The sequence below is a fragment of the Colletotrichum destructivum genome, chromosome 3, assembly GCF_034447905.1.
Source record: "Colletotrichum destructivum chromosome 3, complete sequence".
In the NCBI taxonomy this organism is placed as follows: domain Eukaryota; kingdom Fungi; phylum Ascomycota; class Sordariomycetes; order Glomerellales; family Glomerellaceae; genus Colletotrichum; species Colletotrichum destructivum.
The window spans coordinates 5,693,523-5,714,656 of NC_085898.1; the positions used below are offsets into that span (position 1 = coordinate 5,693,523).

General features: G+C 53.6%; 9 protein-coding genes across 9 annotated transcripts; 6 read left to right on the top strand and 3 right to left on the bottom strand.

Moving 5' to 3' along the window:
- Positions 1–139: 139 nt before the first annotated feature.
- Positions 140–1,231, bottom strand: CDEST_05861 (Putative aminoglycoside phosphotransferase, protein kinase-like domain superfamily; the record flags this gene model as incomplete). Its single annotated transcript, XM_062922020.1, has 2 exons — positions 140–696; positions 739–1,231. The coding sequence occupies 2 exons, from the start codon at positions 1,229–1,231 to the stop codon at positions 140–142; spliced, it is 1,050 nt and encodes a 349-aa protein (XP_062778071.1).
- A 1,920-nt stretch (positions 1,232–3,151) lies between these two features.
- On the top strand, positions 3,152–4,187 carry CDEST_05862 (uncharacterized protein; the record flags this gene model as incomplete). The annotated part of the gene is made up of 4 exons (XM_062922021.1): positions 3,152–3,245; positions 3,296–3,708; positions 3,771–3,946; positions 4,001–4,187. The coding sequence occupies 4 exons, from the start codon at positions 3,152–3,154 to the stop codon at positions 4,026–4,028; spliced, it is 711 nt and encodes a 236-aa protein (XP_062778072.1). The 3' UTR covers positions 4,029–4,187.
- Positions 4,188–5,084: 897 nt separating this feature from the next.
- CDEST_05863 (Putative S-adenosyl-L-methionine-dependent methyltransferase superfamily) lies at positions 5,085–6,741 on the top strand (the record flags this gene model as incomplete). Its single annotated transcript, XM_062922022.1, has 8 exons — positions 5,085–5,280; positions 5,431–5,521; positions 5,574–5,615; positions 5,691–5,851; positions 5,933–5,970; positions 6,040–6,177; positions 6,232–6,651; positions 6,708–6,741. The coding sequence occupies exons 1-8, from the start codon at positions 5,098–5,100 to the stop codon at positions 6,739–6,741; spliced, it is 1,107 nt and encodes a 368-aa protein (XP_062778073.1). The 5' UTR covers positions 5,085–5,097.
- Positions 6,742–8,028: 1,287 nt separating this feature from the next.
- On the top strand, positions 8,029–9,894 carry CDEST_05864 (Putative S-adenosyl-L-methionine-dependent methyltransferase superfamily). Its single transcript, XM_062922023.1, has 9 exons — positions 8,029–8,226; positions 8,287–8,319; positions 8,379–8,472; positions 8,525–8,566; positions 8,631–8,785; positions 8,845–8,882; positions 8,954–9,091; positions 9,150–9,569; positions 9,632–9,894. Exons 1-9 carry the CDS (start codon positions 8,113–8,115, stop codon positions 9,702–9,704), a joined length of 1,107 nt encoding a protein of 368 aa, XP_062778074.1. The 5' UTR covers positions 8,029–8,112; the 3' UTR covers positions 9,705–9,894.
- A 1-nt stretch (position 9,895) lies between these two features.
- On the bottom strand, positions 9,896–10,756 carry CDEST_05865 (Putative NAD(P)-binding domain, NAD(P)-binding domain superfamily). The gene has a single exon (XM_062922024.1). The coding sequence runs from the start codon at positions 10,683–10,685 to the stop codon at positions 9,897–9,899; it is 789 nt and encodes a 262-aa protein (XP_062778075.1). The 5' UTR covers positions 10,686–10,756; the 3' UTR covers position 9,896.
- A 1,031-nt stretch (positions 10,757–11,787) lies between these two features.
- On the top strand, positions 11,788–13,759 carry CDEST_05866 (Putative hem peroxidase, heme-binding peroxidase Ccp1). Its single transcript, XM_062922025.1, has 3 exons — positions 11,788–12,084; positions 12,166–12,248; positions 12,315–13,759. Exons 1-3 carry the CDS (start codon positions 11,949–11,951, stop codon positions 13,710–13,712), a joined length of 1,617 nt encoding a protein of 538 aa, XP_062778076.1. The 5' UTR covers positions 11,788–11,948; the 3' UTR covers positions 13,713–13,759.
- CDEST_05867 (Putative glyoxalase/Bleomycin resistance protein/Dihydroxybiphenyl dioxygenase) lies at positions 13,729–14,589 on the bottom strand. Its single transcript, XM_062922026.1, has 2 exons — positions 13,954–14,589; positions 13,729–13,870 (listed from the first exon to the last, which is right to left on the bottom strand). The coding sequence occupies exons 1-2, from the start codon at positions 14,544–14,546 to the stop codon at positions 13,849–13,851; spliced, it is 615 nt and encodes a 204-aa protein (XP_062778077.1). The 5' UTR covers positions 14,547–14,589; the 3' UTR covers positions 13,729–13,848.
- A 337-nt stretch (positions 14,590–14,926) lies between these two features.
- Positions 14,927–16,828, top strand: CDEST_05868 (uncharacterized protein). The gene has a single exon (XM_062922027.1). It carries the CDS (start codon positions 16,192–16,194, stop codon positions 16,816–16,818), a length of 627 nt encoding a protein of 208 aa, XP_062778078.1. The 5' UTR covers positions 14,927–16,191; the 3' UTR covers positions 16,819–16,828.
- Positions 16,829–18,646: 1,818 nt separating this feature from the next.
- CDEST_05869 (Putative amino acid permease/ SLC12A domain-containing protein) lies at positions 18,647–21,134 on the top strand. Its single transcript, XM_062922028.1, has 2 exons — positions 18,647–19,555; positions 19,646–21,134. Exons 1-2 carry the CDS (start codon positions 19,368–19,370, stop codon positions 21,123–21,125), a joined length of 1,668 nt encoding a protein of 555 aa, XP_062778079.1. The 5' UTR covers positions 18,647–19,367; the 3' UTR covers positions 21,126–21,134.

Sequence of the window (21,134 nt, forward strand, 5' to 3'; positions counted from 1 at the left end):
TCCAAGAATCGAGCATCCGAGTTGAAAACGACTCTTCTTCATCCTTAGCCATCCCCGCTTTCTCTACACGCCTCATTGCAACCAGAAACTGGTCCAGGTACGGTCTATAGCTATCCAAGAACCAGGGGAAGAAACCCCTTTAAAGGCACTGCCCTGGAAGCACCCTATGCAGCCATAATGGTGGATCGCATGCAAACTGAGCTGGCATAGCATTGGTAAATTCAAGATCGAAAACGCCGGTGATCTGGCCATTGTCAGGGTTGATGACCATGTTTCGCGGGTCGAGGTCCGGGTTGAAAGGAAAGAAAGGACCGAAGTCATCACCGGGTTTACAGAAGAGGGCAACAAGCTGTTTGAAGCCTACACGGGCTTTGAATCTGTGTCGAGCAAGCTTCGCGGTCTGTTCCGCATCGTAAGTCGACGCGCGATCTTGAGACACGTTTAGGTTGCGCAATTCCCAGAGCTGGATACGTTGCTGATCGGCGATAAAGTCAAAGTAGTCTCCAGCGCGCCGGAGTGGCTTACTGGGCCATCCGCCAGTCAGATAGTCGGGCACGCCCAACAGGAGCTGGTGCATGTCCATCGTGAGCGGGTGTTGCGTGACTTTCCACTGACCCGAGACAGGGTCTTGGGCGACAGACCCAATCTCTTTGAAATGCAAGCGGTTGAGTTGGAGGTAGAAGCTCGCCAGCTGCTCTTAGACGGTCGATCGCATCGCGTCCGCGTCCGCGTCTTTACCAGGCGCCGGCAGCTTCGTCAGGAAGTCGCGAAGGTTGTGGCCTTCGACGAAGTCCATTAACATGAAGGGCAATCCAAATTGTGAGAGGTTTTTGGACATCTGTGAGCTGGCGCTGTACAAATGTGGAATGGGAATGCTCGTGTTTTCCTTGAGATATCTCATCCACGCGACTTCGTTCGCCACTTTCTCCGAGGCGAGAACCAAAGGCGTATGTCCCGGCTTCGGAATTCGAAGGGCCACGTCATTCCCATTAAAGGCTCGGAACCGAAACATCATGTTATAGGAGCCCTCAGCCCTTTCCACTAATGTTGCTGGACCACTGTCATTCAACTGTTGAGCGACAAAGGCTTCAAGCTCGCTGATGACACAGGGGTTGATGGCAGACGATACCCAAGCTTGGAACTTCTTGCTGTCTTCGTTGTAAAACACACTGTCGTACATGACAGTGAGTGAGGATGTCGGCAAGCGATTTTCCATGGTGAAATATGTCATGAGGTGTTGAATAGTGAGAATAGGAGGATGTGTTGAGGGATAAAATCGAGATAAGAAGGGAAGGAAGAGTTGAGAGGCTAAAGCGATTGGTTTTCAAAGGGAAGCTTGTTCGTAGGCCACGGTGAGTGATTCAAGGCCTTGGCGAAAGTCAAAGAGGAAATGTCAACAGCAGCAGACAAGAGCATTTTCATTTTTGACTTACCTTGGACGCTTCTGTAGGTGTTGCTTGAAAAACGTAATTGTGACTAATACCTTAGACTCAAAGTCACGGCGGTGTAGTTTATTTTCTCTGACGAGTTCTGGCTGCGCCCTACAGGTAATTTCATGCCAACTCAGCACCAACATCATCAACATGACACCAAGCAAGCCATGCCTGCAAGTAACCACAACAGGTTGGGATAAGCAAGGCATAAGTTATATCATCACTTACCCCTCACTTCACTTGCCTCATTAAAGTCGATACTTCATTGGCTGCCTTCTCTTTTGACGCACTCACACCTCTTTCTCTGATGCCGCCTTTTCGCGTCTACCTCGGGTCGACAATAAGTCCGCCAATTCGATTAAGTCACTAAACAAAGGTTGCCCTGTTGGATCCCATAGTCGGCCGGGTATGCGTGTCTAAAACATATCAGAAAAGGACGCTGCTGCAGTACGGTTGTAACTTGGTCATCAAGAAGCAAACACTGGTAATGTCGAAGTCACTACACTGGCGCCCTCCAAATTCAAAGGGAGCATCGCTCGATAGAAACAGACTGCCGTCGTACCAGGCATGGAAAAAAGAATGCTCCAAAGTCCATGCCGTCACATGAGGCCTCGCAGCAACAAAGAAAAGTTAGGATTGGATCAGACGCAATTTGAATTACCAGGGAAGCGCCTGCCATGGGTTTCACCCACGCATTCTTGACTTACATACAGCCTGCGTTTCGCATGGGTGACCATAGCCACATGCACTTTCACAACTGTCACGGAATGACGTTCTCCCTGTCTTACTTGCCGGAGGGCAATTTGATCCGGGGAACGATCCCGGCGAAGGTTTCACACGCCGTTGAAGCCACATGTGTCTTTCCTAGTGTCTCGGATTTTCAAGTTTGCTTCTTTCGAGATCGCCGGATGACGCCATTCTGTAGCGCTTCTTATGTATAAGATCTCCAAGGGGAGACGGGATCTGCAATGCTTGTTTGTGTGTGTCAATCCACGGACCGCTGCCAATGGCTTGCTTTTGTGCCATGGCCATCGATTCCAGGACTATTGACGTGTATCAAAGAGAAAATCTTTTTGAGCCTCGGACCCAGGTTATTAAAGGAGTCCTTGCAACAGCTGTAAGAATTCTGGACAAAGTAATAGAAACGCTTAAGTGCACGGTCGAACTCGGCCTAGTCGCTACATTTCGTCCCATCCTCGTCTCAGCTGAATCTTCATAAACTAGTGCAACCTTGTCACCCCATCCCCAGCCGCTAAACTCGTGGTGTAAGCTCATCCCGATGCACCCCTGTTATTCGGGCAACGTTAGTGGCTGATCATCCGAGACTAGATGTCGGTGGCTTTCTCATGACTCTAACTTGTCCAACTTGGGGCCAACGACTACACGCATGAACTACACAAGAATTACTTGATTCTGAGCGAAGATAGTCCCTTGAGAAAGCCTCAGCTGAGTTTAGTGACGAGTGCCAAGGTTTCGGTTGTGCTCACAATGTAACCGTAACGTACATCTCCAGCTGAGGCCTAACGAGCTGACATTCTGTGCGGCGTAAGATCGGGCAAACTAAAGACCTAGCAACCACAGCTATCTTCAAGAATATAAAAGCCCAAATGTCTAGCATTAACCTTGCTTGAGTCATATAACAACTATTGCAACATAGTAGTCCTGCAAATTCACCCGCAATAGCAGTCACCAACCACTAAGTTACCTTTCTCTACACCATGCACTATCAGTCTTTTCTCGTCGCCTCCCTCTCATTCAGGGTAGCCATTGCAGCCCTCAACGAACCATGCTACGGTTCGGGAGGCAGAGCTGGTTCGAGCCTCACACCCACATTCCACTCCCTTCACTAACCTTCTCATCAGGTGTCTGCGTCACCACAAGCACCTGCTCCGCCAACGGAGGTACCACTATTGACGGCGCTTGTCCTGCGGACGCAGCCAACGTCAAATGCTGCACCAAGTCGCCATGTGGCAGCGGTGGCAACTGTAGATGGACAAGCGATTGTGCTGGCACGTCCGCCTCGAATCAGTGCCCAGGTCCAGGTGCCTTCATGTGCTGCTCTTCATCGGCCAGCGGCTTCGGCGGGTACGCCGCCCCGTTGATCCCATCTGTCGGTGCTTGCAAGCAAGTTGCTGTTGATGGCGCAAAGAAGATCGTCGCAGCATTCCCTGGCAGGGTTCGGGAGGTTTTCTGCATACGCGACTGTGCTTGTCCCGGCACTTCGGACCATTGCTGCGGCAAAGCAACGGATATGATGTGTTCCGATGGCGGCGGTGTGAGTAAAACATGGAATGCTTTTTCGTTATAGCTTTGCGGTGCTGACTAGAGACGACGCAGGTACCTACTGTCTCTGGCAAAGAAATTGCGGAGTGGGTTATGAACAACCGCAACGCGCTTAACTTGAAATATGTCATCTGGGGTCAGAAGATCTGGACCACTTCCCAGGACTCTGTAACGTCATGGGCAAGCTGGCGTCCCATGGATGATCGAGGTGATTTTACAGCAAACCATTGGTAAGTTCCACCACCTGGGGTTTGACTTGTAGCTGGCTGATGGTTGTGACATAGGGACCATGTTCACGTCAGTTACAACTGATATTGAAGAGCCGATTGGTTTATGATTGCACCGGAAAATATGGCAACTCGGATTGGGATCTCGTTGAGCTGGAACTGCAAGATGTTCTCGGGTCAGAGATTCTCAGTAGAACATTGCTCCTTGGCTGTTATACGACGGACATTATATTTACATCCGTTTGCAAGAATAGGGATGAACCTCAAAGGCAGGTCTCCTAAGATACATCAAATGATTCATTATGCTGTCGAGATGCGTCTGGCTGGTTCATCCGGACTGTATGGAGAAGAAACTGAGGTCCAGGCTTGGTTACCGGATGACACGAAATGTGTAACATCGCAAGCGCGCTTTATTACGAACAACCAGTTATTTCATTCGTAAAATGAATTATGACAGTCAATCTAACCTGATCTCTTGGAAATTTTGGGTATTGGAGCTGCAACCGATAAATACTTGGGAATTTGGTATTGGGACTCAATTCCAGTGAAAGTCCGCGACAGGGTTCGCAATAGGGAGAGATAGTTAAACCGAGCAATACATAAGAAAGCCAGGGTCGTTTCACCGATGAAGTGCATTTGGCAGGTGCAGTGCTATTTCTTTCGTCCGTTCTGGCGCCCAGTAAACATTGGCGATCCCTGCTCTTGTTAAGATCCTGCCTGGGGAGATCCAAAGCAGAGCCTAACTGCATCCTTCAATTGCTTACTCGAATAATAGTATGCTTGAGAGATTCAGCAAAGAAGAAAGAAAGCGACTGGATTAATCAACCGATAGTGGACTTCCTTAAGTAAAGTAGAATGTCATGCCAAGTGGATGATCACCAATGATACTACCATTAAACATCTTGCATCGTTCTCCGAATAACCGCTGGCCGACTCCTTGGCCCAACCCAACAAAATCTACCGGTCCAGTTTCTACTTTGGGGAGAAAAGCCGCAGCAAACATCTGAAGTGGCGTGATGGCCACCAACATGCATGAAACTTGCAGTCCAAGAAGAGGGGTAACAACTGCTTGATATCCCTATTTATTGGTAGTTTTAGCTCTCAATTAAAGCGGTTTTACAATTCAAACACTGTGTCAAAACTTGACCGCCCTCATGTCTGAGACCAAAGACATCGCCATCACGGCGGAGCAATCCTCTGTTGCATCACCACCTGCCTCTCTACCATTTCAGTCCTCAACAGCGCCTGAAACGGCAAACCCGGGTTCGTCTATTACTTCACAGGCTGGCCTCACCAATATCACAGCCACCATCGCACCTGCTATCGACCCTGAAGAGGTATGACAGAATACTTGCGACATCTGCTGTCATAATCTGACCAAATTGGCTTTATTCACAGTCTGACGATGGGTCTTCTGCGAGAGGAGAGGTAAGATTGTTTCATAAATTCTTCACTCGGGCCTTTTTGCTGACTCCGAACTGCCATAGAGCATTGTTTCTTCTAGCATCAGCGTGACAGATTCTATTCTTCAGTATCGAATCGAGAATGGAAGAACATACCACAAGTACAAAGATGGAAGTGAGAACTTTGTTTGCTTGAATTTAAGGGGATCGGGTCCTAACTACCACAGAATACTCGCTTCCTAATGACGAGAGGGAGAATGAGCGACTTGGTAAGAGCACCATGAGTCCATTTATGTACTCGACGACCATATTGGTTGCTCACGATGGCTCACCAACAAGAACAGATGTCCAGCATAACATGTTCCTTCTCAGTTTCGACAACAAGCTGGGAACGGCTCCCCCAAACATCAGAGGCTCCAAGGTAGAAGTCAAACGCGTGCTTGACGTCGGAACGGGAACTGGCATTTGGGCCATGGAGTTTGGCGATGAGCATCCCGAAACCGAGGTATATCGGGAGATTCTTCATTTCAATTACACGTTGACAAGAAGTGGACGCTGACGTTAGATTATTTGTCCATCGCTCAAGGTTCTGGGAATTGATCTCTCAGCAATCCAGCCGATATTGTAAGACTTCTGGCCATTAGGACTCATGGCATGAATCTGAGGCGATAGCTGATGAACGTTTACTTGCAGCATCCCTCCAAACGTCAAATTCGAGATCGATGATGTCGATGAATCATGGACGTATTCTCAGCCCTTCGATTACATTCACACCCGGATGATGACCTCTAGCATTGGCAACTGGAAGGAATACATCCAAAAATGTTTTGAGTCAGTTTGATGTACCTTGTCTTCCATCCTTTTGACCTTTCTAATAATGGCCAGCAATCTGGAACCCAATGGCTATCTCGAGCTGAACGAAATTGATCTCACACCTGGTTGTGACGATGGAACTCTCAAGGATAGCCACGCACTGGTGAAAATGGCACGCCTTTGGGGCGCCGCCGCGGAGCACTTTGGCCGTCCGTTCCAGAACAATAGAGATCTGGTGGATATCATGGCCGATGTTGGGTTTGTCGATATCCATGCTCAGACATTCAAATGGCCCTCGAACCCGTGGCCCAGAGACAAAAAGCACAAAGAGCTGGGCTACTGGAACCACGACAACTCGGTTGCCGGCCTCGAGGCCTTTATGATGGCTCCTTTTACCAGAGTTTATGATTGGACTAAAGAGGAAGTTACGGTGTTTGCGATGCAAGTACGAAACGAGATGAAGGACCCAACCATCCATTCTTACTCCAACATGTAAGTTCTTGTGGTCATGTTGGCTTTCATTAACCCTTCTAACGCACTTCTCGCAGTTGGTATATATATGGCAGAAAGCCTGAGAGATAAGACAGTGCCTCGGAAACTGAATGTGTGTTACAAAGCTAGGGGAGTCTCGACAGGAGATGCTGCAGCTAAGCCGCTTGTACAACGGGACGCTCTGTCTACTTGTATTTGAGTGACGTTCAAATTTATTAATTTCTTCTTTCATTTGTTCTCACAGCAAAATAGTTCACGCCACTGCAGAATAACCAGATACTACGGTTTCCAAGATCTAATGTGACTTCAACACCGCAGCATCCCTCCGCGAACGCGAGATCCTACGACGCAACTGCACGAAGATTGCAATCAGATATTACCATGTTCGTTGTTGCAATGGCGATATTGTTTATGATGAGCATTCGTGATTACCATCCACAACATTGATGCTGACGACATAGGTTCTGGTGGCCACTGGGTGAACCTCTTGGTCATCGTGTTATGATTTGTTTGCAACGATTTGAGCACATATCCAGGCATCCCAAGCCATAGATGTAGGTTCTCCTATGACCAATATGCAGGTGTCTAACTAGTGTGTTCATCTCTTGACTGTGGTAGGAACCAAGTAAGCTGGGAACATGTGTATTCTAAGGAGAGAACAACATGTTGGAGAAAACAACGTAACAACCAATTGTATCCTCCAATAGAGAATCCGTTTCATTGCAGAACATAGCCAAAAGTCAAAGCTTTCAGTGCCAATGCCATCTGAATTCAATGGCACAACTTACTTGGGCCAAACTTTGATATGATACAACCTTTTCAAGTCTAGTAACATTGATCCCTTTTGATCCTGCGAAGGCCACAACAGGGCCGCAACGGCGGGGGTCGAGAATGCTCCATACATTTGCAGGGCCAAATAATTGTAACAAGCTCCCCGGTAGGGAGGCGCACTCCAAGATAAACTTGAGAGGCACAATCCGAGGTAGAAGACCCCTTCGAAATCTGGGTCATGCTGTTTAAGCGAGCCGACGCCTGAGCCAGGGGGAACAGCAAGCATCAGCGCATCACAGACCAGCATGATGCACATGGAGCACATGCAGCACATTTCTCAATGCAGAATCGCGTATGGCCCCGGAAAAAGAAAGCAACTGAAGAACCTCTCGGAGCCAACCAAACGAGCTCCAGGGGGTTGTTTGCCAGCCACTTCGCATATTGACGTGGGGGACGTGTTCATAAAAGGGACCACTCTCCGAGTCTAGGCTGATGCATCTTGCACCAACATACACATGTGTTTTTTGGGAAATGCCCCATGAAAATACGGCTTAAAACGGCCTGCTTGCCGCAAACCTGCATAATTGTCTCCAGCCAAGGAGAGGGGTAACAAGTAGGATAAAAGCTGGTGCGTGCCAGCGAAGATGGTCTCGCAAATTCTCCATCCGTTGCACCATCACAGCCTTCATCATGTCCGCGGCAAACAATACCGCGAATGCTCCACCGGCGGTTTCGCCGACTGAACCTGGAACCAATCCCCCTAGTATCCCCAATGGTGACGGCGACATTCTTGTTGCAGATGATGTGAGTCTGCTCGAGGTCATCAGGGACGACTTGTCACGTCAGGACTGACAATTGGCAAAGTTCACCGACGACGACAACGCTTCTTCCAATGGCGTGAGTAACAGCCAGCAAGCGCTCATTCGCAACATTGTTCTCATGATTGTGGACCGCAGACAAGTCTCGCTTCTTCAAGCACGAGTGTCACCAGCTCGGTTCTTAGCTACCGGCTGGAAAACGGACGGACATACCATAAGTACAAAGATGGCAGTAAGGTCGCTGTTCATGCCTGAACTTGGGATATGCGTTGACGTGTTGTCAGAATACTATATTCCCAACGACGAAAAAGAAAACGACAGACTCGGTAAGCGGGAGCGTGGCTCAGACACCAGCGAGGAAGCGTCTGCTGATTGAGGGAATGAGTACAGACCTGCAGCACAACATGGTCATTCGGACGTTTGGCGACCGACTGGGAACCGCCCCGCCTAACGACGTTGGTGTCAAAGTCGGGCGCGTTCTTGATCTCGGCACCGGCACCGGCATTTGGGCGATTGACTTTGGCGACGATCACCCCGAAGCCGATGTAAGCCATGAATATGTCGAGCTTTACTCATTGCTCTGTCAATGCTGACTACGCCACAGGTCACCGGAGTAGACTTGTCCGCCTCTCAACCGGAATTGTACGAGAGTCCTTCCGATACTAATGTGACATCATTTTCTGCACACGAACTGACAAGTCTTGAGAGCATAGTGTGCCCCCGAACGTTCGATTCGAAATCGACGACGTCGAAGAGCCCTGGACGTACTCTCGTCCCTTCGACTACATCCACAGTCGCGGTATGACTTCAAGCATTGGTGACTGGGATGCCTATCTCAAACAGGCCTATGAGTTCGTGTTCCTTCGTAATTCTCCGTGCACCATAGCGCTCTAACACTTTGCCCTGCAGCAATCTCAGTCCTGATGGTTACCTCGAGCTTAACGAGATGGACATCAAGCCTCTCTGCGACGACGGCACGCTAAAACAGGATTCTGCGCTTGTGAAGAGCATCAACATGTTGGAAGAGGCGGCAACCATCTTCGGTCGCCCATTTGTGGATATCCGAAGCCTGAAGGACAAAATGACCGAGATCGGCTTCGAAGACGTCCACATCCAACGCTTCAGGTGGCCTACAAACGGATGGCCAAAAGATCGAAATTATAGGGAGATCGGTCTGTGGAATTACGAGAACTTCGCCATGAACTGGGAATCGTTCACGATGGCACCACTGACTAGGGCTCTCGGCTGGACTAAGGAAGAGGTGCTTCTCCACGTCATGGAAGTCCGCAGGGACCTAGCCAACCGAAACATACATGCTTACTTCTCGCTGTAAGTGGACAGCCCACATTCTATCGATATAGGGTCTCTTTCACTGACAATCCTGTTTTCAGTTACTCTATTTGGGGAAGGAAGCCCAAGGAAGCCCCCGACGCAGCGGATGCCACTGAGACATCGGCAGCTTGAGGCGTGGAGATAGCCAAAGATTAGCCTGGCTTATGTTTAGTCGGGATCAAGACTGAGAGAACACGGAGAACACAGGTCATAGAGAACATACGACGGGGAAGGCCGTTTGAATTTTATTTACTTTACCCTCACAAAAGTACATAACCCGTACATTGCGAAACATGAGCACATGCAATTGACATCAACATGGCTCTAGTAGTACCCTTCGAAGGTGTCTTCGTGATGTCTTGCCACCTGTGAAACAGCCTCTTGAATCGTCAAGCTGTCATCCTTGGGTCCGAGAATGTCAAATGCCAGGCCATACGTCTTCTTGTTCTGGATCGCCGCGTAGATGACCCCCGCGACGTCTTCTCGGGGGATCATGCCGATGGTGCCCACCTTGCCTGCGCGGATCTTGCCCGTGCCCGGCCCTTCACCCAGACCACCCGGTCTCACGATGGTGTAGTCGAGCCGGCGGGTGGCGTTCCCCACCCTCAGCTCCGTGTCGGCCGCTAGTTTCGCCCGCAGGATGGGACCGATGATACCCCACATGCGGTCGCTGAGCTTCTCGTCGGCGTCGGTGTACCAGTCCGGCACGGGCCGGTTCTCCCGGTCGCGGATGTCCAGGGCGCTGATGACGACGTAGCGTCGGGCCGGGACGTCGGCCTTGGACAGGGCATCCATGACGCGGATGGCGCCGTCCCGGTCCACGGCCTCGGCGGACTTGAGGTCCTTGCCGCTGGCGGCCCAGACGACGACATCGGGCCGGGTGCCTTGGATGATCTTGATGAAGTCCGCCTCGGAGCCGGTGGCGATGTCCTGGACGATGGGCTTCGCGCCGATGGCCTGGAGGTCTGGGATCTGGTCCGGGTTGCGGATGACGCTGAAGATGGTGTGCGGGGTTTCGGCGTCTCGGAGGATCTTGGTCAACTCGCGGGCGGTTTTGCCGTTGCCCCCGAAAATGAGGGCGGTTGGCATGTGAAGGATGGAAGCGTCTCCCATGTTTTCTTGACTTGTTCCTTGGCTTGGTTTCTTGCTGAACGGCTTCCTTCACGCAGGGTTTACTAGGGTGAATTTGCCCAACTTCAAGCCGAAAGCTATGTCCGCAGACCGCTGGACCGTTTGGCCCCTCAATTGACTTCCATGACGGCATAACAATTCCCGGTCCGAGACACACGCTAAATTAAGTTCTGGCGTGGAACGGAAGAATATCGAAGCCGGGAATAACCCTCGTATCTATGGACACTGCCCCGTCCTGTGCTTCGTCTCCCATGTTATTATGTAACGATGCAAGGGCGTCTACCCTCTTTTCTTTTTTAGGCGACTTTAGCCTTTTGCGTCCATCTGGTCTTCGATGACTTTTGTCGGCGGCGTCACGAGCCAGTTTGCACTAAGATCGATCTTTATTCTAGTAGCATTCGTATTGATGATAGTGATGCCAACATTCAGGCAGGACAGAGGCCAAGATAAGTAGCCAGAGTTTCGATGCTTCCATCCTTACAACAGCTCAGTATGCTGTTTGGTTATAAGTGACTGGCCATGTTCGACGCCAGGCCCAGTTAGTTAGGCTTCTTCAACAAGGGTGCCCTCACCAGCAAAATGGGAGAAAACACAGTCTCAACCCCCGTATTTTTTGTCTTGTCAGCATCGCGAAATGCCACTTTCCCATCTCAAGGGAAACCAACTCCCCCCTCCTCATCAAAAGCCTCTCGCATGACAGATCTGATAGCGCATCCGCTCATGCACATGCAGCCTTCTCAGACGACCTGATCACCGATTCACCGCGCTCGTATCGACCCCATCCCGGACTCGTGATGGGTAATTCCAGTTGCCTTATTGGGCAGGAGATTTCTCCCCACGCTGCACCGGCTCTCGGGCTAGGGAGGCCCGGTCTCGGGAAATGAACCAAACGAGGCCTTACCATGAAGCATATTTGGGCTGCGGCCCACGACGGCAGGGACCCGACCGCCGTAAGACCCGTCCCTTCGCTCTCGGTATTCGCTGGGAGAGCCTTGGGAATACTAAAATAGGTAGTCTGCCGACCGCGGGCATAGCAGAATACGAGATGAGATTGTCTCCGTCCCGAGGCTGCAGGGTCCAAGGGTCGCCCCGTCCAACGTCGCAATCTCGAATTGCCAGATTGGCTTGGCCAGAATCTATTTATTTTAAAACAGCAGAGGGCGGCTGTCGCAGGATGGGATGAATGAACGCATCTTGTCGCTCGTTCAGTCGTTCGTTTGTTAACCGCACACACGTCCGTCCATCATGAAGCAGGGCATCCTCGCCGCGCTCGCTCTGGCATCCGTTGCCAGGACGGAGTATGTCTGGCCGTCGCCTTACGATGAGATTGAGGATCATCTCTCTCTGCAATCGGGCTACCTGCGCAGGGGCTTCATAGATGGTCCGTCGCACTGAACTATCTATCTGACTGATGATGCCTCGACTGGGCGTGTACGTGTTCTGTCCTGTTAACACCGAATAGGCGTCATCAACTGCGGCTTCGGCGGCAATGTCCCAGGCCGCCAAAACTCGGCCGAATGGATCCGTGCTGCCTTTCACGATATGGTAGGCTAGCTTGCCTTTCCGTGGCGCCTCAAAGTCTTGCATCTCGAAAGACTCACAATCTCGCAGGCCACACATGATGCTGCCACCGGCACTGGCGGCCTTGACGCCTCTATCTTCTTCGAGCTGGACCGTCCCGAGAACATCGGCGCCGCCTTCAACAACACCTTTGGCTTCTTCAGCAGCTTCTACTCCGTCCGTGCCTCTGCCTCTGACCTGCTGGCCATGAGCGTTCTCGTCGCCAGTTTCAGCTGCGGCGGCACCAAGATGCCCTTCCGAGCCGGCCGCATCGACGCCCAGGAAGCCGGTCCCGCCGGTGTCCCGGAGCCTCAGACCGACCTCGAGACCACCCAGGACGCCTTCACCAAGGCCGGGTTCAACACGAGCGACATGATCGCCATGGTCGCCTGCGGTCACACCCTGGGCGGCGTCCACAGCGTCGATTTCCCCGAAATCGTCGGCGTCGAGGCCGACCCGAACAACGACACCATCGCGCACTTCGACGTCGAGTTTTCCCGCTTCGACCACGGCGTCGTGACCGAGTACTTGGACGGCACGACCAAGAACCCCCTGGTGGCCGGCACCAACGACACGCTCAACTCGGACAAGCGGATCTTCTCCGCGGACGGTAACAAGACGATGCAGGCCATGGCCGATCCCGCCGCCTTCCAGGCCACCTGCGCCGACATCTTCACCCGCATGATCGACACCGTGCCCGCCACCGTCAAACTGACCGAGCCTATCGTCGCCACCGACATCAAGCCATACATCGGGGGCCTGTTCCTCAAAGATGACGGCAACATCTCCTTTACCGGACAGATCCGCATCCGCACGTCCGCCGACACCGGCCGGGACCCTTCCGATCTGTCCGTCCAGTTGACTTACGCGGACCGCAATGGCAACGGCTCCAACGCCATCACCACCCGGAAGGCGACTTTCCAGGGCGGCTCGGCGTCCGGTCTCTGGCGAGAGTCGTTCCACTTCTGGGAGTTCGACGGCACCATCAGCCCCGACGTCGGCATCAGCAAGTTCTACATCCACGTCACCAAGACGTCGACGAACGAGACCGTCACCTACGACAACGCGGGCAACGGGTACCCGATGAGCGACGTGGTCCTTTACCAGAAGTCGCAGTCCTGCCTCGGCGACCCGGTTGACGGGAAGCTGGCGCTGACGGTCAAGGCCCTCGTCCGCAAGGACCGCGCGCCCACGGCCGCCGGTGGGCTGACCCTGGACCTCGTCCGTGAGATCCGGAGGCAGGGGGTGATCGTCCCCAAGCTGGAGGTCGAGACCATCGATTTCCAGTCCGCCGGGCAGGACAGGGGCCGATGGGCCGTGTACACGGCCGGTGCTGACCTCGACTCGCTCGGCTGGAGCACTACGTTTGACATCAAGTTGGGCGGAAGCGACCCTGTCGAGGTTGCGTTCCAGAGGACAACTGGCTTGGGATCGAATGTGTGCAGCTGAGCGACTCATAGTCTTATCAGATCTTCATGTTCTTCATTTTAAACTCTTGAAACGTCTAGTTGTTACAACGGGTGTCTCCGCCTAAATGTGTTATCTGTTGCCGTGACCATGAAAGCCAACCGGCACCCTATACCACTCAGGACTTGTAGTGAGAAAGTCTGAGTAACAAGCATCAGTTTTTGTGCGACTACAACCTGCCGAAATTTTCTTCCCGGCCACAAGTACATAAAAGGACACCTACTCGATCAGGTTTCCGTCGGGATCTCTGACGTAGACGCTCTGAATAGGGCCCCGGGCACCCGTCCGTGTAACCACCTTCTCGCCCTCGAGGACCTGGACCCCGTCTCCCTGGAAGCCCCTGATGAGCTCCTCGAGGTCCGTCCCGTCCTCGACCAGAAAACAGAGGTCCGCCGTGCCCGGGAGCGCCGTCTTGGCCTTGGGCTCGAATTCCTTGCCCTGCTGATGCAGATTGATCTTGTGCGGGCCGAACTTCAGGGCGTGTCTCTGGACCGACGGGTCCAGGGGCGACGTGAAGGTTTCCGCCTTCATGCCGAGGTGCTTGGTGTACCACTGGACCGTTCGCGGGACGCTGGCGCAGGTAAGCACGAGGTGGTCCAGCGTCTTGACGACGGCTCTTGCTCCGGACATTGCGGCGAGTGTGGATGGAAAGGAATTCGAGGGTTGTATGTGAAGAAGGCGCACTGTTTGGAGTTGGAGGCAGCGGAAGATCTCGACAGTTACAGAGTCAGTCGATGAATCTGTGTTGCTCGACTCCTCGAGGAAACGGCTGGCGGGGGAAGTTGGCCGGCTTTTGAGGAATTCCCCAGACGTCATTGGTGCATTACGGGCCGGACCGTGCCGAAATCCCGACGCGTTCGGCTTCCACACTCGGTGCCGAATCTTAATCGCCGCATTTGGGCCCCGGTCCCCCTTAATCCACACGGAAGATTTCAATTAATCGAGAGTGTCAAGTCTCTGGTAATTCTTTGTTGTTATCTGGCGCGTCAAGCAAGACGGCCCGCTTCCATATGGGCCTGTCAGCTTTCGTCTATGTTGACTCTGAAAGTCGGAATGTCCTGATTGCAACTGATCGTGACCAACGATAGCCGACGTGGTCTGCCTAACCTGCAGCGGTCTTCCTCCTACATGATTACACGTCATTTTCTGTACGATTGACGCCCGGAAGATCATGTAAGTTCAGAAACCTCGCTTCTGTCTGATGGCGCGTCTGCCGCTGTTTTTGGACCACTTTGAAAGAAGCCAACTGTATACCAGAAAGACCTTAGCATCGCAATTGGCCGCTCAATCGTGCTGATGGAGGCTGGCTGGGCAGGGAGTGGTGTTTCTGGACGGCGATCTATACATCTATGCCCACGTCGTGCAGACACTTTTGGTATAGTGTGAATGAAAACTAAAGCGTTCATAGGCATCCCGGGTAGAAAGGCAGAAGGCTTGATTGAACCGTCGGACGTGTGACGCAAAACCAACATCCTCCAATCCTCATGAAAACGTGGAGTGATCCCAGCGCTCATCAGCGAATGCCCCTTTCCAGCCAAGCTCGCGCAAACCCTCGAGCATTCACTCCAGTATGTCAACTGGTGACCGGAAACCTCGCCGGCGTTGTAGATTGGGCGAAGATGACGGGCACTACACCCGCATCATCCATCATCCGGCCGACGCCACCTCAATTTCCCCCCTCCCTTGGGAAGAAAGAGCAGTTACCCAGCAGCTGAGCGAAAATCTCGTTATAGACTTTGGTCAATAACCCAACACCATGTCCACAGCCTGCCGCTAAATTGCATGATCAACATCGACCAAAGTCCAGCCGCAGTCACGATGTAACGCAGCTAGCTGTAAGACGGGCAGACAACGCCCTTGGGATAAAAAGCAAGCCCACCGCAGGGCTTCTCCTCTTGTCTTTGCGAATCAGCCCTGCGGTTTCTTGGGGTTTTGAGATCGGGGTGAGTGGTGGCACGGGGTGATTAGACTCCGTGATTACCTGCGGCCGAGGAGCTGAACGCCAGAATAAGCAATCGCCCAACCCCAGAACCCGGTTCGCGACGCCACCTTCCCCTCCTCCAACTTTACTCAACAGCCATTGAATTGAAGCAGAAGCTGATTCGATCGTGACTCGGATCTTTTTTTTTTGTTTCCTACTGCAGCTGCTGCAGGAACGAGAAGCGTCGTTGATGTGTGGCACATCCCTCACGACATTGTCGATCGGACGCCACCTTGAGGTTCGTTGGCAAATTCAATTTCCGCCTAACATGCGAGCTGGGCAGCCTCTGTGTATCATAGAACAGCACGAGAAAGCCCAACGGCGCAGCCTTGCGCTGTGCGCCGTATACTTAAGGGGCGAAATATCCACAGTTGAGACGTAGGATACTGAGTTCTGGGTCAACATATCAGCTCGGTAGTACAAGAAGTCCACAAACCCTCAATCTCTCTTTCCAGTACACTCACGCGGTTCATTCCCATCATGCTCAAGGCACTTCTTATTTCTGCTCTCTCGGCCTCAGCCCTCGCCGCTGATGCCTTCCCCGTCTTCAACAAGCGGCAGACGGTCCCGATCCCGTGCAGCGAGTCCGGCCGAAAGGCCTGCGGCGATGGCTGCATTCCCCTGACGTACACGTGCTGTCCGGACCAGCAGGGCGGATGCCCCCTGAGCTCGACATGCTGGCTCGGCACCAACGGTGCGTACGGGTGTTGCCCGATCGGCCGGCGTTGCACGGGCCCGGGCGGAGTTGATACCCTGCCCGGCAGCACGGTAACCTCCACCATCTTCTTCACCGAGTCGGTGCCGGACGACGAGACTTCGACGTCCTTTTTCGTCTCGACCTCTACGTCAACGTCGAAGTCGGTCATCATATTTACCTCCTCCGAAGAGAGCACCTCGACACAGACTCGGTTCGTGCCGGACCCGACCACTTCCTCGTCGCCTCCCGTGGCCACCAACACCCGGACGACGACATCCGCAGCACCCACGACCAGGCCGAACAGCACATCGACTGGAACGCCTCCGGTGACGGTCAACGGCGCGAACAGCCGAGGCGGATCGCTCCTTCAGGCCGTGGCCGCCGGTGCCATGGCCCTGCTCGCGATCTGAGATGGACCGTGGGACAACACAGGGATCAGGTTGCACGTAAGAGTCGCTGGAAGCTTCTGTCAGCAAAGGGCGGAGAGAGAGTTGAACAATGCAGGAGGTAGGAATTGAAGACTGTTCTATGATGCCTTGTAAGTCGGAGGGGATAGCTTTAGGTAGTAGTCAACACGTAATGAAAACGAAGGCCTGCAGGTTGTTCCTCGTCTACCCCAGTGTTGTCAGTCCACGAAACCTGCAAAGTGCGGTGGTTTGACCCCAATGCGCCTCGTGCTCAGCCTTTGAATCTGGGGCACTGGATCCGACTCTCCCATATGGCGTGCTACCACGTGGGGAAGGGGAAAAGGGCGTAGCATATGGCTGCGTAAGGCGTGATGGACATGGAGAAAGTTTGGGCATGTTTCGCCCCGTCGTTATCTTGCGTGTGACACTAGACTGGTGGTACCAAGACTAAGTGGACTGAGTCAAGTCTTGTCGCGGAGATGTGCCGTATCATTGAGTGGCCAAGATGATGGGGATGAAAAGACGCAAAACAAATCTGTCAAGTCTTGTGTATTCGGGATCGGGATCGGGAGGTGTCGCCGACAAGACGCTAGTGTGTGGAAGAGGTGTCATCGGAAGGCAATTCCGGCTTCCTGGCCGGCGTACCTCGATGCGGGGGGAACGGCAAGTTTGGCCCTCCCGGTCTCCGTCTCAAGACTGCCGGACCGCCGGACGCACAAGTTTACCAGAACAACGGGAAAGGGTGCATATTGTGGTGCGTGCCGTATCAGCATCCCTTCCCCAACTCCCTGGTCACATCTGATAAGCATCGTGGTCCCCTGCTCTCGGGGAGATGAGTCGCTGATTTGGCGTCGCGATGGCAGGTTTTCGGTCATGACGATCCATGTGTCCCGTATCAATCACGGCGACACAGCCAGGCTAGACGAGCGAAAAGTGGACAGCTGACATCAGGCGATTCTTATCGAGGAAGTGGCCCAGAGCGGAGGGCTCTGCCGTGCTACAGGTACAGGCAGGCAACGTCGCAACGTGAACAACATGGATGCAGGTCGTATGTCCATGCGTGGTGGGCAATATCGAACATCGATCGGTGCTTACCATAGTAGAAATATCGTTCAGTGTTAGTTCCGCCACGGCCAATCAGAACACGGGCAGGCTTCCCCAGGCCGAGGGGGGCAACGAGTCGAGAGAGGCGCGATTTGATGCTTGCTCTGGGTCTTGTCTCGTCGTGGATAGCCACAATTCAAGGGACTCTGGGCAGTCTGGAGAACAACAAAGGAAAGATTTACGTGATGGCTTGGTGTAGGAGCGGGTACCATCGGTGTTTTTCCCTGTCTATCATGGGCATCTAATCGTAAAATTCTGGTCCCGTAAATGCTTGTCCCACGTGACAAGGGGCGCGGCCCGAAAGGTAGTTTAATGCGGCTTATGTCAGCCATGGAAATCCCGAAGGGTCCATTGCTCCCTCCGTCTGTTAATTGTCAATCTGTGTTGCTGTTTCTGTGCCGTGTGTGTCTCGGGTAAGTAGGTACGTACACTTCCTTTGTTTCTTCACCCAAATCCCATTGAACCTTCGAATCCCTAGTGCTGATCATGACCTGCCAAAAGCCGCAAGCAAGCCACTACGGAACAGAATCTCCCTCAGTCAACCAACCTTTGGGGGCCATTCCTCTAGACCTCTTATCAACACGGTTCGCCCGAATGTCAGGCCGAGTGTGGCCGAGTGTGGGTTCCGTGGAGCTCGGCGCCCGTCCAGGCTGGTCCGCCAAGTAGATAAGCCTTCCATCCGAGACTCTACCCCATGGGTTCGGTGGCTTACCATGAAAACGTTACGATACAGAAACAACTGATGGACTGTCTTGGTTGCCGCAATAGGCCTAGCCCTTCCCCACGACGTCGAGCTCTGTCCGCCCCAGCCAGTGCCGGGCCTGTCGCATCCTGGATTCAACCCTCCAACCCTCCTCCAAGATCAACAAGGGTTCAGTCGCGCAGTTCGCTAGTCGCAGTCGAGGTCGCAGTCGCAGTCGCAGACGTCACGTCGCTCGCTCGGCGCACCCAGCAAAGTAGTCGCCCAGCAGCAGGGGACGTTTCGGCAAGAGGAGGAAACAGCAGGACGGGTGCCCGTTCCGTTGCTTTGGAGGCCTTGGATTGGGGCCAAGGTACAACAGCTGCAGCCTCCCGTCTTTGCAAAGAAAAAGAAGCCATAAGGACCTAGGGAAGCTTTCGCCAATTCCTTGTCGCCTAGACTCCATATTACTCCAGCCATTCCCCCTTCTGTATCATTGTCCGTCGAACCTTGGCCCTTGGCTCGCGTTGATTTCTCTCCTCGGTTCTAGAATCAATCATTCCTTGGTTGCGCCGGGGACGCCCACTAACCTTGTTTTTCTTGCGCCGCGACGACAAAGACAAATTTGAAAGAAAAAAAGTGCCCGCGTACTAATACACCGTCGAACCCATCCTCGTCCAGAACTCTTATTCCTTCTTCTGCCTTTTCTTCGTCCGTCCGTTTCCTGAAGTCGAACCGAGGAGTTGACGACACACCTACGCCCGCGATCATGGACAAAGACTACAGAGGCGGCGGTCCTCTAAACGACGTCGAATCGAAGCATGCTGGCGAGACCTACCCGCGCGATGTCAACTTCGCGGCCCTCAGCGGCGACCCGAACAGCCTGATCAATTCGCAGGACCAGCTTCAGCGAGGGCTCAAGAGTCGACACATCCAATTCCTGGCTCTAGGTGGCGCGTAAGTTTCTTCCTTGGCCCCATTGTTGTCCGACATGCGTCAACTCCTGTGTGAATTAAATCCGCCTCCCGACTAACACCCAATTGCTAGCATCGGAACCGGTCTCTTCGTCGGCTCAGGCAGCATCCTCTCGACTGTCGGCCCCGCGCCGCTCTTCATGGGCTACCTGTCCATGATGATGGTCGTGTGGAACATCATGAACAACCTCGGCGAGATGGCCACCTACCTGCCGCTCAAGGGTATCTCGATCCCCTACTTTGTCGAGCGCTTTGTCGAGCCCAGTCTGGCCTTCGCCGCTGGCTGGAACTACTGGTATGCCTACGCCATGCTGGTCGGCGCCGAGGCCTCGGCCGGCGCCATCCTCCTCGACTACTGGCAGACCCCCGTGCCCCCGGCCGTCTGGATCACCATCATCCTGCTCGTCACTCTGGCCCTTAACATCTTTGCCATCGAGATCTTTGGCGAGGCTGAGTTCTGGTTCGCCAGCATCAAGCTCATTACCATCCTCGGCCTTATCATGGTGAGCTTGGTCATCATCCTCGGCGGCGCCCCCGACGAGGGTCGCATCGGATTTCTCTACTGGTACGACCCGGGCGCCATCATACCCTACATGGCGGAGGGGAATACGGGCAGGTTCCTGGCCTACTGGACGGGTTTCGTCCGCGCCGGCTTCGCCTTCATCACCTCACCCGAGCTCATCGCCCTCGCCGCCGGCGAGACCATTGCCCCGCGCCGCAACATCCCCAAGGCCGCCCGCCGCTTCGTCTGGCGCCTGGCCATCTTCTACGGCATCGGCTCCCTCATGATCGGCGCCATCACCCCGTCGAACGACCCGAGACTCCTCAACCCCAACTCCAACGCCGCTTCCTCTCCTTGGGTCATCGGCATTCAGCGCGCGGGCATTGGTGGTCTGAACCACGTCATCAACGCCGCCATCCTCACCAGCGCCTGGTCGGCCGGCAACGCCTTCCTCTACTCGGGCAGCCGTATCCTGTACAGCTTGGCGCTCAACAAGCAGGCGCCTCGGTTCTTCGCCAGGACGACCAAGCGCGGCGTGCCCTACACGGCGGTTCTCGGCACGTGGTCGATTGCGCTGCTCTCGTACCTCACCATCAGCAGCGGCACGTCGACCGTCTTCACGTGGTTCATGAACATCAGCACCATCTCGGGCTTCATCGCCTGGATCGTCGTCATGATCACGTATCTCCGCTTCCGCAAGGCCATGATATACCACAACATGATGCACCGCCTGCCCTTCCGCACGCCGCTGCAGCCCTACTTCACCTGGTTCATTCTCGGTCTCCTCGTCATCCTGACCCTCACCAACGGCTTCCAGGTCTTCTTCCCCGGCGAGTGGAGCACCTCGGACTTCTTGGCCGCCTACATCACGCTGCCCATTTTCTTCGTGCTGTACGTTGGACACAAGATCTGGTTCCGCACGCCATTCGCGCGCAGGGTCGCCGACGTCGACGTGACGACGGGTGTGGCCGAGATGGAGGCCATGGCGGAGCTCGACGAGGAGCCGATTCCGAAGAACATGCTTCAAAAGGTGTGGTTCTGGATTGCTTAGGCTTGTCTC